Below are 12,440 nucleotides of genomic sequence, written 5' to 3' on the forward strand. Positions count from 1 at the left end.
TCCTTGTTTTAGTCAAAAGTTGTAACGTCTTCTCTCCATCTGCACTGTCAAATCTTCTCATAATCTTAAAGACCTCTATCAGGTCATTCCTTATTTCTCTCTTTTCAAGAGAAAAGTGCCCCAATCTGTTCAAGCTTTCCTGATAAGTTTAACCTTACAGTTCTACTTTTCCATTATCATCCCAGTAAATATATTTTATACCTTCTCAAGTGCCTCTATATACTTTTTATAATATGGAGACAAGTACTCCAACTGTGATCTAACCAAAGTTCTGTACAAATTTAATATCTCTGTTTTTCAATTTCATCTCTTCTAGAAATGAGCCTATATTACTTTGTTCATGGCCTTGTTAACCTGCATCACTACTTTGTGATTTATGTATCTGTACCCCAGATCCCTCGGCTTCTCGAGCAAATTGATAAACTTTCTTTCCATGGTGTGTGTGGCCTCCTTGTTCCTCCTAGTAAAATGTACCACCGCACACTTATATATTGAAGTTTATTTGCCAATTAAATGCCAATTCTTTAAGTTTATTAATTTCTTCCCGTAATATATCGCAGCTCTCCTGTATTAATTTTACCCCAATTTGGTGTTCTCAAATTTTGATATTGTACTTCTGAGTCCCAAGTCTGTATAATTTATGTACATGGTGAATGGCAGTGTCCCAGAACCCATCCTTGTGGAACACCACTTCCCACCTCTTGCCACTTTTGTTATTTACGTGTCTGTAGAATATTTCACTATTTTTGTATTCCTTGGTAATTTGATTTATTTGCTTTCCATACGTTCCTAATTGTTTCTTTGATTTCTTTCCTAACCTTTTAGTATTCCCTTTTGTCATCCTCTCCTTTGTTGTCCGTATACTTAATGTATGCCTTTTTCTTATGTTTAGTTTCAGTTTTGCTCTTATTTCTTTACCCATCTATAGCGTGTCTTTAGCGGCTAATTTCTTTTTGCTCTTTAATGAGGTATATTTCTCCTGGACTCTCTTGATCACTGTTTTCATGTGGCCATAGAGGGAGAAGGGAAGGGTCAAAGATAAGTTTTAAAATGTAACCCTTTGGTGGGGTTAGTGGCGGGAGAGCGAATAACGAGCTTTCTGTTGCTTATCTTCACGTGATTCGTAGTGACAGTTGCACAGAGATGTACCGTGTCACCGAGCTGCTGTTTGTCTCTTCCAGACAGATGTCTCCCACTGGTACTGGACACTCATATTGTTGCTCATCAGTGGCTTCTGTAACTTTGCTCAGAACATGGTTGCCTTTAGTATCCTGAACCTCATCAGTCCACTCAGCTACTCTGTGGCCAACGCCACCAAGAGGATCATGGTAATTTCAGTATCGCTCATCATGCTGCGGAACCCAGTCACTTCCACCAACGTCATAGGGATGATGACTGCCATTGTCGGGGTGTTTGCCTATAACAAGGTCAGTCTGCCTACTTTTTCCTAAATGAGAGACTGCTTTAATGTACTGTTTCCTCCTGCTGATGGTTTATACTGAGGTGCAATTTCCAGGGATCAGTTGACCTCTAGTTCATTGCCATGATATGTGGCCATATCCTTAATTGCAAACATGGACAGTGAGCATCAGCGGCCTATTCAACCCTAGGAGAGTAGGGAGTGATTGGTTGTCATAGCTGATCCTGTTCCTGTCTTTACGCATACAGGACAAGGAATGCTGTGTGTGTGGATTGAGGCACTCGATGGAGCAGAGAATGTTGTGTTTGGATCGTGGAACTCGATGGGGTGCAAATTCCTGTAATTATGGTGTTGAGGGAAGTTCTATTTCTACCTCACCCTGTACCTGCTTTGAGGGTGCTGAATGCCATTAATAAAAAGAAATGGGAAAACAATCCCCCTCTCTCATTCAGTCATTGCTCACCCTGAGGATTCAGCACTCCCAGCCATTTAAAATGAAAACTAATCTTTAAAAGATACCCACTCATTTCTTTTCTCTCTCTAAAACAGGCTAAATATGATGCCAATCAAGAAGCCAAGAGAAAGTTGCTCCCAGTCACCTCAGGGGACCTTGTGTCTCTCAATCAGCATCAAGAACTGTCTGTTGATCAAAAGGGGCAGATGAATGGGACTGTGCTCTACCCTCAGTACACAGAGTACCAGTATGGACGGAATGGCCTGCTGGCCGAACAGTTACAGTACAACCGGCAGAGCTCCCTCGGAACGACCTACGTTTCCAACCGATTCGACATATAAACTCATGACCAGAACCATCCAACTTCCACCCTTAACTTATTCTGCATACAATCGGAAACTCCCGGTTAGCCAATAGATTTTAGCAAGAAGTCTCGGTCTGAGGCCCTATATTTTTTTTATTTTAAGGTAACGGAGAGAACACTGTAACTTGGACTTCATGAAGATGCATTTTGCACCTTGTGTGATGTTTTGTATGTGTGTGTGTGAGAGACATTCATTCTGCCCAGAAATTGTTTGAGGTGGGGGGAGAGGGCATGAGATCGTTGATCAGTATGAGGTGGTTACTTCACAGAGTAAGTAAGGCTGTGGTTAGGTAATCGGAATACCTGCACAAGAAGCCCACTTCTTAAAAGGGTGCATTAAAGATATTGGAACCATGAATCCAACCCTTCTAGCCCAATATTAAATATAACTCCCTCCTTGTCTTTGCGTGTGACAGAGTTGCACTTAAGTGCACCACGTGTTACCGAATCTTTTCAGAAGGCTGTGTGCCATCTTTGTCTAATGGTTCAATTCCTCTGTTTTTGTGGGGGTGCATTTACCTATTTGTTAACTATATTCTTTTTATGTAGATAGATAATTATTTGACTGTGATTGATGAATTGAAGAGTATTGATCAAATGATTCCAATTATTGCCAAACCATAAAGTAAATTTGAAGCATCCATGAGTTTTCCATTGTGTTGGGAGGTGAGAGGTCTCATCACTTTGGTTGAGATGTGCCTCCACAGCCTGCATGCCTCAATACCCCAATTTGTGTTTGTTAATCTTACATTCCCTGGTCACTTTAGATTTAATCTGGATTTAAATAAGCTGCATGATACGTACAGTATAGATGGATTCCATTCTGATTACAATACATGTAAGTAATCCAGTTTAGCGTCTGATAGCAACTCCCAAGTTTCTGTGAGCAGCCAAAATTAACATTCAGACATGGTAACTGAGCTGTTGATTGTGCTCTGTCCATGTTATGTCCCCACACAGTTCTGTTTAATTGAATCAAACAATACCAGATTAGACTGGCTCAGTGGTAGCACTCTTTTCTCTGAAGGTTGTGGGTTTAGATCCCACTCCAGAGATTTGAGCACAGAACCTGAGCTGACACTTCAATGCAGTACTGAGGGAGTGCTGTAACATGAAAGGTTCTAATTTTTCAAATGAGACGTTCAACAAAGGCTCGATAATTTTACTGGGTGTAAAAATCCCATGCACTATTGAAAGAAGAACAGGGGAGTTGTCCCCAGTGTTCTGGCCAACTTTTATCCCTCAACTAATGTCACCAAAAACAGATTACCAGGTCATCATCTCATTGCTATTTGCATACAGTAAGGCCCCACAAATCAGATGATGCGTTTCCTACATTACAACAATATCTACACTTCACAATTAATTGACTGTAAAGTGCTTTGGGAGTTCCTGTGTTTGTGCAAAGCACTAGATAAATGTAGGTTCTTTTTATTCAGTCAGTCCCGCTAGTATTGCAATATTTAAGATTCGTACTTGTGGAGCAGATGGCGAGATGTCAGCCTACAAAGTTAGCTGAAATCCACCATGCAGTAATAAATGGAGTGGTGTGCAAGCTGCTGGATGGGAACAATTCTAAGCACTTAATCTCTTTCAAACACCTATAAAGAATAAAAAAAACTTTGAAATGCTGGATACTGAAATAAAAACAGAAATTATTAGAAACACACAGCAAGTCACTCAGCACCTGTGAAGAAGAAAGATGCACTTGCTGTTTTGGGTGTGTACCTTCTCATGTAGGGTGTATTCGGAACATGAACCTGTTGTTTCTCTTCACAGATATAGGCCAACCCGCTGTATATTTCCAGTATTTCTGCTGTTATTCCAGGCAGTTCTGTGCTGTTCATGAATTCCCAAAAATCACTTCCCTTTAGAATCACTCCTTGATGCAATGCTTTCATATGTTCCCCAAGTCTGTTCATTCTGAATTGCTATACACCTAAGTGTTATTACAAAATTAACATTTAAAATTGCTTCATGGAAGAAACTGATAGCCTGCAAATCCCAGAATGACCAAATACTAATGTCAGTTGGCCAAGTAGCTGACCATTTTGGAAGTGAGCACCAATCACAGAATCAGTGTAGAAGAAGCCCTTCGGCCCATTGAGTCTGCACCGACGCGTGAGAAACACCTGACCTACCTGCCTAATCCCATTTACCAGCACTTGTCCCATAGCCTTGAATGTTATGACCTGCCAAGTGCTCGTCCAGGTACTTTTTAAAGGATGTGAGGCAACCCGCCTCCACCACCCTCCCAGGCAGTGCATTCCAGACTGTCACCACCCTCTGGGTAAAAAAGTTTTTCCTCACATCCCCCCTAAACCTCCTGCCCCTCACCTTGAACTTATGCCCCTTTGTGACTGACCCTTCAACTAAGGGGAACAAAAAGAGACATCACTATTATTAATAAGTGATCAATGGTAGTACCAATGCTACTGGTTAAAAGGGAAGTGTTTTCGTACTCAGTCATTGTACATTCTTGTTGCACTTGTTTCTTCATTGCCTTTTGTATTTGTTTTATGTTGGGAATAGCTATCTTTCTCACTTTCATGTTCACTGTGTCTCACTCTATTATATCTTTTCTCTTTCTGACTTCACATCTTTCTCTCTGTCTGTCTCCCAATACTTTTTCTCAGACTGTTTCTCACTCACACATTGAATCACATTAATTATAGCTGGTTTAAATTTCACTACAAAAAGTTTATTTCCCCTTTTCTTTATTTAATGTTCATAGTGACTGGTGATCGTTGCAGCATCTGTGCATTGATAATGCATTCCTTAAAGCATGTCATACTGATATATTGCAAAATTCTGAATGCTATAAATAGGAGAGATCTGTACACTTTTCACGCTCATAGTTGTTAGTTAAAACTAACCAGTAAGCAGTAATCTTCCCTAAAGTTTCACAAATCACAGTGTGAATGAAGATGGTTGGTCTGACTTGCTGTGTAACCTAAGGTGTTGAGGGAAATTCTGTTTATGCCTCACACTGTACCTGCTTTGAGTGTTTCATGTCATTAATAGAAAGAAATGGGAAAACAATGTCCCTCTCTTGTTCAATCATTCTCTCAGCCTGAGCATTCAGCACTCCCAGCCATTTAAAATAAGAACTGATCTTTAAATGATGCCCTTTCCCATCGCTATAGTGAGCAAGTCCATTGCCTGTATGTCTGCTGCAAAAATTCAAATGGCAGAGAACATTTGAAATAATGTCCTATTTGCCCCAGTTTCGCACTCCACGAGCTATAATTCCTCTGGCTGGCAGCTGCTGATCTAACTTCACTGTAAATTTAAAGATTAAATAGGATTTTGAGAGTTCGAGGGGCTGATTTAATGAAATGTTTTTATTGGTAAGGATTCCTGCTCTTAACTCACCTCCCAACCAACTTCCTGCAGGTACAGTGAAAATTCTGCCTTTGTCCCTGCCCTGTCAGAACTGCTGTGAATTTAAACTATGCAACTTATTCCTCATCGCAGGAACATTTGTTAGTGGTTTTGCTGAGCGGACCCTTACTGTGCACAGATTGGCTATGATGCTTCCAATATTGCAACAGTGACTACACTTTATAAGTGCTTCATTGACTGTAAAGCACTTTGGAATGTCGAGATCATGAATAGGGCTATATAAATGCAAGTCTTTCCTTTCAATAAAAGTCCACACATTGTACATGTTAACCCATGCATTTCTCCAGGAGTCATCACGGCTGCACAGTGGCATTCAAAACTTTCAATCATGACCATGTATTTATTTTCAATCAGAAGCCATGTGCACCAAATTTGTAAGTCTGTTCACACATCTTGATGGTGCAGGCTTTAGATCATTCAATTCAGCAACCTTACCTGTACTGCCAGCTGTGGAACAGCAACTGAAGTGTTCACGTTCTGACTGAGATTTAACTTTGGCAATCACAATTCCATGTTTTCTGCCTCCCCTACGCACACAAAACTATTTGATCAGCTTTGAAATAGCATGTATTTAATGTTTGTGTTTTGGTAAATACTGTAGAAATTGGGGTTAAATCTACCTCTGAGGGTTTACTTTTGGTTGTACAGTGGTTGCATGCAAATGCCCATGAATGATATTCCGTACTTATATATCACTGGAGTGGACATAGAACCGAACTTGTTTGCTCAGAGTTGGAGAGGTTATTGCTTGGAGATATGTTTGTAAGATGGACTATTCTGCAACAAAACCTTGTCACAGATACAGGAAATCAGGGTTTGCTTTTCTCATTGAACTCAAAAGTCATTGTGTTGTACAGTCTTATGTAATCAGTAGAGAGCAAGAGCACCAAGTGACCAGACACTGACCAGACATTTTCAGGAGTTGCTGATAATGTTAGGGTACTGGAAGCTTGGTAACTCAGAGCTTAAGGTTGATGGTGGTTGGGGAATTGGTAGATACAGAGCACTTGGGGCACATGGGTGAAAGTTAAGAGTTACAGAAAGCTTTTTAACCCAGAGAAGATGAGGTGCAATTTCCTCACTTTCTCATTCCCACTTAAAGATTCATCTTTTTATCAAATAATATTAACAGAAAACATAATACCCATCTTACAAGTCTCATATCTATTTTTAGATTGAAATTTTCAGCCTTTGCAGTTATCAAGGAGGAAGTGTTGCTGTGCAATTCATCACTTGCTTCTTCCCCATTGATAATAAGCAAATTCGGTCCTAGAACCTGGTTTAGGCTCAAAGTATTGGACTAACTTCCAATTATCTGGAAATACAATGCTGAGGGTTTGAGAGAGAGACTTGTGGTGGTTTTGCACATTCTCCTTGTACCTTTTTTTGGCAGCAGTGTGGTTTTTATCTTAAAATATTTACCCAATGAAGCAGCACCACCACCTGACAGAAAATCAATACTTCAACAACACAAATCACTGCATAAAGAAAATCATTCCTGACCTGAAAATAGATTTCTCTTGGAGTGTGTCCTATCTTGGTGGTTTGCTTTTTAAACCACAATTATTCATCAAAGTGTTAAACACTTCACCCCAACCGCATAAATGTTTGATTTAGTTAACGGTTTCTTTTTTTTTTAAATCAAAAAGTGTGTATTTTCTGTAACTAGGTTGTTTTACTGGAGAAATTTCTGTTCATAATCTTAATACAAAAGCAAAATAATGCAGCTGCCGGAAATCTAAAATAAGAACAGAAAGTGCTGGAAACGTTCAGCAGGTCTGGCAGCATCTGAGGAGAGAAAGTGTTACAAACCTGATATATTAATTCTGTTTCTCTCTCCTCAGATGCTGCCAGATCTACTGAGTGTTTTCAGTATTTTCTGTTTTTATTTCTGTTGAGAACCTTCTCTGTTTTGTTCCCATCTAACAACTGATGAAAGGGGAAATTCCCTGAGATTAAATGAAATTCTCGTTCTGATGCAGATCTTTGCTCTCTGCTGCTACCTGATTATTTAAGATAGCTTCTGACCATTGTATGCTCTGAACACAAATAGGCAGTGGGACCTGTTTAAAACTGGATATCTTTCAGATTATTCCTTTTTTAAAGCCATTTACCTTCTGATCATATTTTAAATGCAGCTCACAGTGTGACAGGTAATTTTATAATTTTTTAAATCTCTGTATAGATGTTTCCAAGTCCATGTATTATTGCAGGTTTCCCTATACTGCAGTATTGTTTCTTGAGCTCAGTGGTTGGAAGTCAGTGGAGATGAATGTATGTGTGCCAATGCTCATTAGTGTATCATGTCTATCTACAGAACATTTTTAACTTCAAAAACAAGTGTTGATGGGAAAAAAATGTGACATTTAAATTAATAAAGTGAAAAGAGAAGCCAGTACAATAATGGGTCCTTATTTGAACAAATAGCTAGGGTTTAACTTAAAGTTACAGCAAGCAGTAAGGTGTGTCATGATACATTGGAGTGCCTTTGGGTGGGATGCTGCAATGAGCACAATGCTCCACTTGCTGAGATCTTGGTTGCATCAATCTAAATAATTCCTAGATTCAAATAGAACAACACTGATATTTACATACATATTTTTCTTTTATTTACAAGAATATCAGAATTGAGAGATTACAACAATCAGTAAAGACTAAACAGACTGGGGCTCTTTCTCCAGAAAAGAGAAAGCTGAGGGATGACCTGATAGAGGTCTTCAAAATTATGAAAGGATAGACATAGAAAAGATGGTTCCACTTTTGGGAGAATCCAAAACTAAGGGTCATAAATATAGGTCAGTCATTAATAATTCCAGTAGGGAATTCATGAGAAACTTCTTTACCCATAGTGTGTTAGCACACACACCTCTTGAATCACAAGGTTCTGGATTCAAGTCTCACTCCAGGCTTTGAACGCAAAAATCAAGTCTGACGCTCCAGTGCAGTACTGAGGGAGTGCTGCACTATTGGAGGTGCCACTTTTCAGGTGAGATGTTAAACTAAAGCCTTGTCTGCCCTGTCAAGTGGATGTAAAAGGATGGCACTATTCAAAGAACAGTGGGGGAGTTGTCCTCAATGACCTGGCCAAAAAATTTATCTCTCAAATCAATATCATAAAAACTGATTGATCATCATCACATTGGAGCTCATGCTATGCAAAAGAGCTGCTGCATTTCCTACATTATAACAGTCGCTATACTTCAAGGCCAGAATTTTTCCCTCGTCGGGCGGGGGTGGGTGGGATTTCATGCGGGCGGGCCAATTAAGGCTCGTGGACGAGGTTTCCTAAAAAATGTAAAGCAAAAATCAAGGCTGACGCTCCAGTGCAGTACTGAGGGAGTGCTGCACTATTGGAGTTAATTAAAAGCAAAATACTGTGGATGTTGGAAATCTGAAACAAAAACAAGAATTGCTGGAAAAACTCAGCAGGTCTGACAGCATCTGTGGAGAGGAAGACAGAGTTAACGTTTCAAGTCCATATGACTTCAGATGCAGAGTCAAACGGACTCGAAACGTTAACTCTGTCTTCCTCTCCACAGATGCTGTCAGACCTGCTGAGTTTTTACAGCAATTTTTGTTTTTGTCAAGTTCATTAGCTCATTAATGGCCTTAATAGGCCTTTATCCTGACGTCATCGTGCGTCATATTACGCTTGTACATGTTGGGCGCACACCCACACGCCGAACATAAAATTCTGTCCCAAAAGTACTTAAGTGGCTGAAAAATGCTTTGAGACATAGTGGTCATGAAAAACTATCTTTTTTTCTAATGGTTAGAATGTCAAACAAGGAGTAGTTGGGGTGAATAGCATGCATTTAAGGCAAAGCTAAATAAATACATGGAGAAAGGTATTGAAGATTACATGGATACAGTTAGATGAAATGAGGTATGAGGAGGCTTGTGTGGAGCATAACCACGATTGGGTCAAATGCCCAGTCTCTGTGCTGTAATTTTACTAATTCTGTTGTATTCCAGAAAAATTACTGGAACATCCAAGATTTTGAATAATTGACCACTCAAATATTGAAAAGAAGTTTGGTTCATAGACGAACAAACCAATCAAACATGGGAATGATAGCATAATGTTAATGTTACTGGACAAATGCACCAGAGATTTAACCAGGTCAGCCGGGGGAATTTAAAATTAATCAATAAATCTGGAATAAAAAGCTAGTCTCAGTAATGATTATGAAATTATTTGGTTCACTAATGTCCTTTAGGGAAGGAAATCTGCCATCTTTACCCTGTCTGACCTACATGTGACTCTAGACCCACAGTAACTGCCCTCTGAAATGGTCCAGCAAGCCCTTCTGTTGTATCAAACTGCTACAGAAAAATCAAATAAGAATAAAACTGGACAGACCACTTGGTATCAACCAAGGCACTGTAAATGACAAAGACAAACCCTGCCCAGTCATTCTTCCCAAAGTAATCCTCACTAACATTGAGACTTGTGCCAAAATTGGGAGAACTATCCAGCAGCCAATGGCCCAGACTCCCTCATCAGTATTGGAGGTGGTGGTACAGTGGTTAACAGTCAGGAGGGAGTGGCCCTAGGAATCCTCAATATTGTCTCTGGACCCCATGAAGTCTTATGGCATCAAGTCAAATATGGGCAAAGAAACCTGATTACCTCCTACCACCTACTGTCCTCTCTCAACTGATGAATCTATTCCTCCATGTTGGACCACCACTTGGAATACGTAGTGAAGGTAGCAACAGCACAGAATGTACTGTAGATGGGGGAATCTTCAAATGCATCTTCAAGAATGGCTCAATAGCACCACTACTGACCTAGCTGGGCCGAATCCTGATGAACATAAATGGTACACACTGCTGCCACTGTGCATCGGTGGTGGCGGGAGTGAATGTTTAAGGTGGTGGAGCTGGTGCCAATCAAGTGAGTTGCTTTGTCCTGGATTGTGTTGAGCTTCTTGAGTGCAGCTCCAACAGGTATGTCTTGTCCACAAAAAGCATAACAAATCCAATCCATCAGTCTACTCTCAATCAACAAAATGATGGAAGCTGTCATCCACAGTACTATTAAGTGGCATTTACTTAGCAATAATCTGCTCGCTGATACTCAGTTTGAGTTCCACCAGGGCCACTTGGCTCCAGACCTCATTACAACCTTGGTCCAAACATGGACAAAAGAGCTGAATTTCAGTGGTGAGGTGAGAGGCTCGGCCCTTGGCATCAAGGCAGTATTCGTTTGACTGTGACATCAAGGAGCCCTGACAAAATTGAAGTCAATAGGAATCAGCAGGAGCAAATTCAGGAGTTAAACCTAGCATGAAGGAAGATGGTTGTAGTTGTTGGAGGTCAATCACCTCAGCCCCATGACAGTGCTGCAGGAGTTCCTCAGGGTAGTATCCTAGGTGCAATCATCTTCAGCTGTTCCATCAATTATCTTCTTTCCATCACAAAATCAAAATTGGGGACATTTGTTGATGATTGTATTTCAGTACCAGTCGCAACTCCTCGGATACTGAAGCAGTCCCTACAGCCGAAGGCCTGAAGTTGATGCAGCAAAATCTGAACATTCAGGTTTGGGCTGATTGTTACGACTGGTAACAGTTTGAAGGGAAATTCGAACTTCTGGTTATTAACTGAAAAAGGACACATAACATGATTTCACATTTTAAAACGCGTACTATATCATATGACTAAACAAAAAGAACACAACTATTTTCTTTTCATAGGCAACTTATACTTTGAACTACCAAACAGAATTTTCCACTTTTACTGACAACCAAAAACCCCAATTTTGTTATGTTACTCGGTTTCTTAAGGAGACATCCAATTCTCCTGGAACCAGTCCAAAGGGTTTTGCAGCGCCCAAGGGTTTTTACTTCTATTCCTTTTGTTTTCCAATACTATCTCCCACCTTGAGAGTTTTCTTGAGGATTCGCCCTCTAGTTTCAGCTAAGCAAACCCTCCAGCCTTGTTTAACTCCTCACTAGCTTGGTCTTCAAACTGCGCATGAGCTCCCACCACATTCCACGTAGTGAATGATAAAGACAGCATTTTCTCTGCTTAAGGTGCAGGCCTGGCTAATTCTATCTTTGGGTCTCTTCTCTCAGTTGGCTACAGCCCACACAGGACCAAAACTTGCAACTCCCCTCTCTGATATTCTGGGTTTATATGGAAGCTTGTAACCTGATGTCAAAATGGCCCCTTCTCCATGACAAAAGGAAACACATTAGCATTTCTACTTGGATACAAGGCTAAACAGCTAATTCTGATCACCACTGCATTTCATCTTAGAAACAAAGGAACAGGTTGCTGCACAACTGTTTACAACCTGCTATCAATAACACCTTTCTGAGTCCTAAAAGACTTAGGGTCTCATTGTAGACTTAGAAATAGGAGTCAATGTCTCCAAATGTAAATATCTAGCAACCCCCTCTCCATAAAACAATCTAAGTCTTTCTTTGATTGTTAACAATTAAACTGTTTACTGTCAGGCAGATGCCAGCATATGTCACATGACCCCTTTCATTTATCCTAAATTTAAAGATACAGTCCCAAACTACAACATTCTTATGAACCAAAATACATGGTGCTAAAATGTATTAACCCTATAAATCTGACAATCACAACAAGCACTCCACTCAAGTGCCAGGTAATGTCCATCTCCAAAAAGAAAGAGAATCTAACCATCGCTTTATGTTCAATTGCATTCACGTCGCTGAATTCTCCCACATCAACATCCTGAGGTTACCACTGACCAGAAACTTGACCAGCCACACAAATACTGTGGTTACAAAAGCAGGTCAGAGACTGGAAATTCTTCA

General features: G+C 40.2%; 1 protein-coding gene across 3 annotated transcripts in view; it reads left to right on the forward strand.

Annotated features, from left to right (window-relative positions):
- slc35e1 (solute carrier family 35 member E1) overlaps nucleotides 1-12,440 on the forward strand; it is a 67,309-nt gene that overhangs the window by 53,614 nt on the left and 1,255 nt on the right. Inside the window, exons 5-6 of one of the 3 annotated variants that reach the window (XR_013578462.1) lie at nucleotides 1,182-1,427; nucleotides 1,970-2,341. Coding sequence is in view for 2 of the 3 variants with exons in the window: in XM_078555594.1 (XP_078411720.1) it covers nucleotides 1,182-1,427; nucleotides 1,970-2,215 (492 nt within the window). In the remaining variant the exon portion in view is untranslated. Of the gene's footprint in view, nucleotides 1-1,181; nucleotides 1,428-1,969; nucleotides 2,878-12,440 lie in introns of those variants that run through there. The other 2 variants (XM_078555594.1, XM_078555595.1) reach the window with 2 other exon arrangements.

This window comes from Cetorhinus maximus, chromosome 13, assembly GCF_964194155.1.
Source record: "Cetorhinus maximus chromosome 13, sCetMax3.hap1.1, whole genome shotgun sequence".
NCBI classification, from domain to species: Eukaryota; Metazoa; Chordata; class Chondrichthyes; order Lamniformes; family Cetorhinidae; genus Cetorhinus; species Cetorhinus maximus.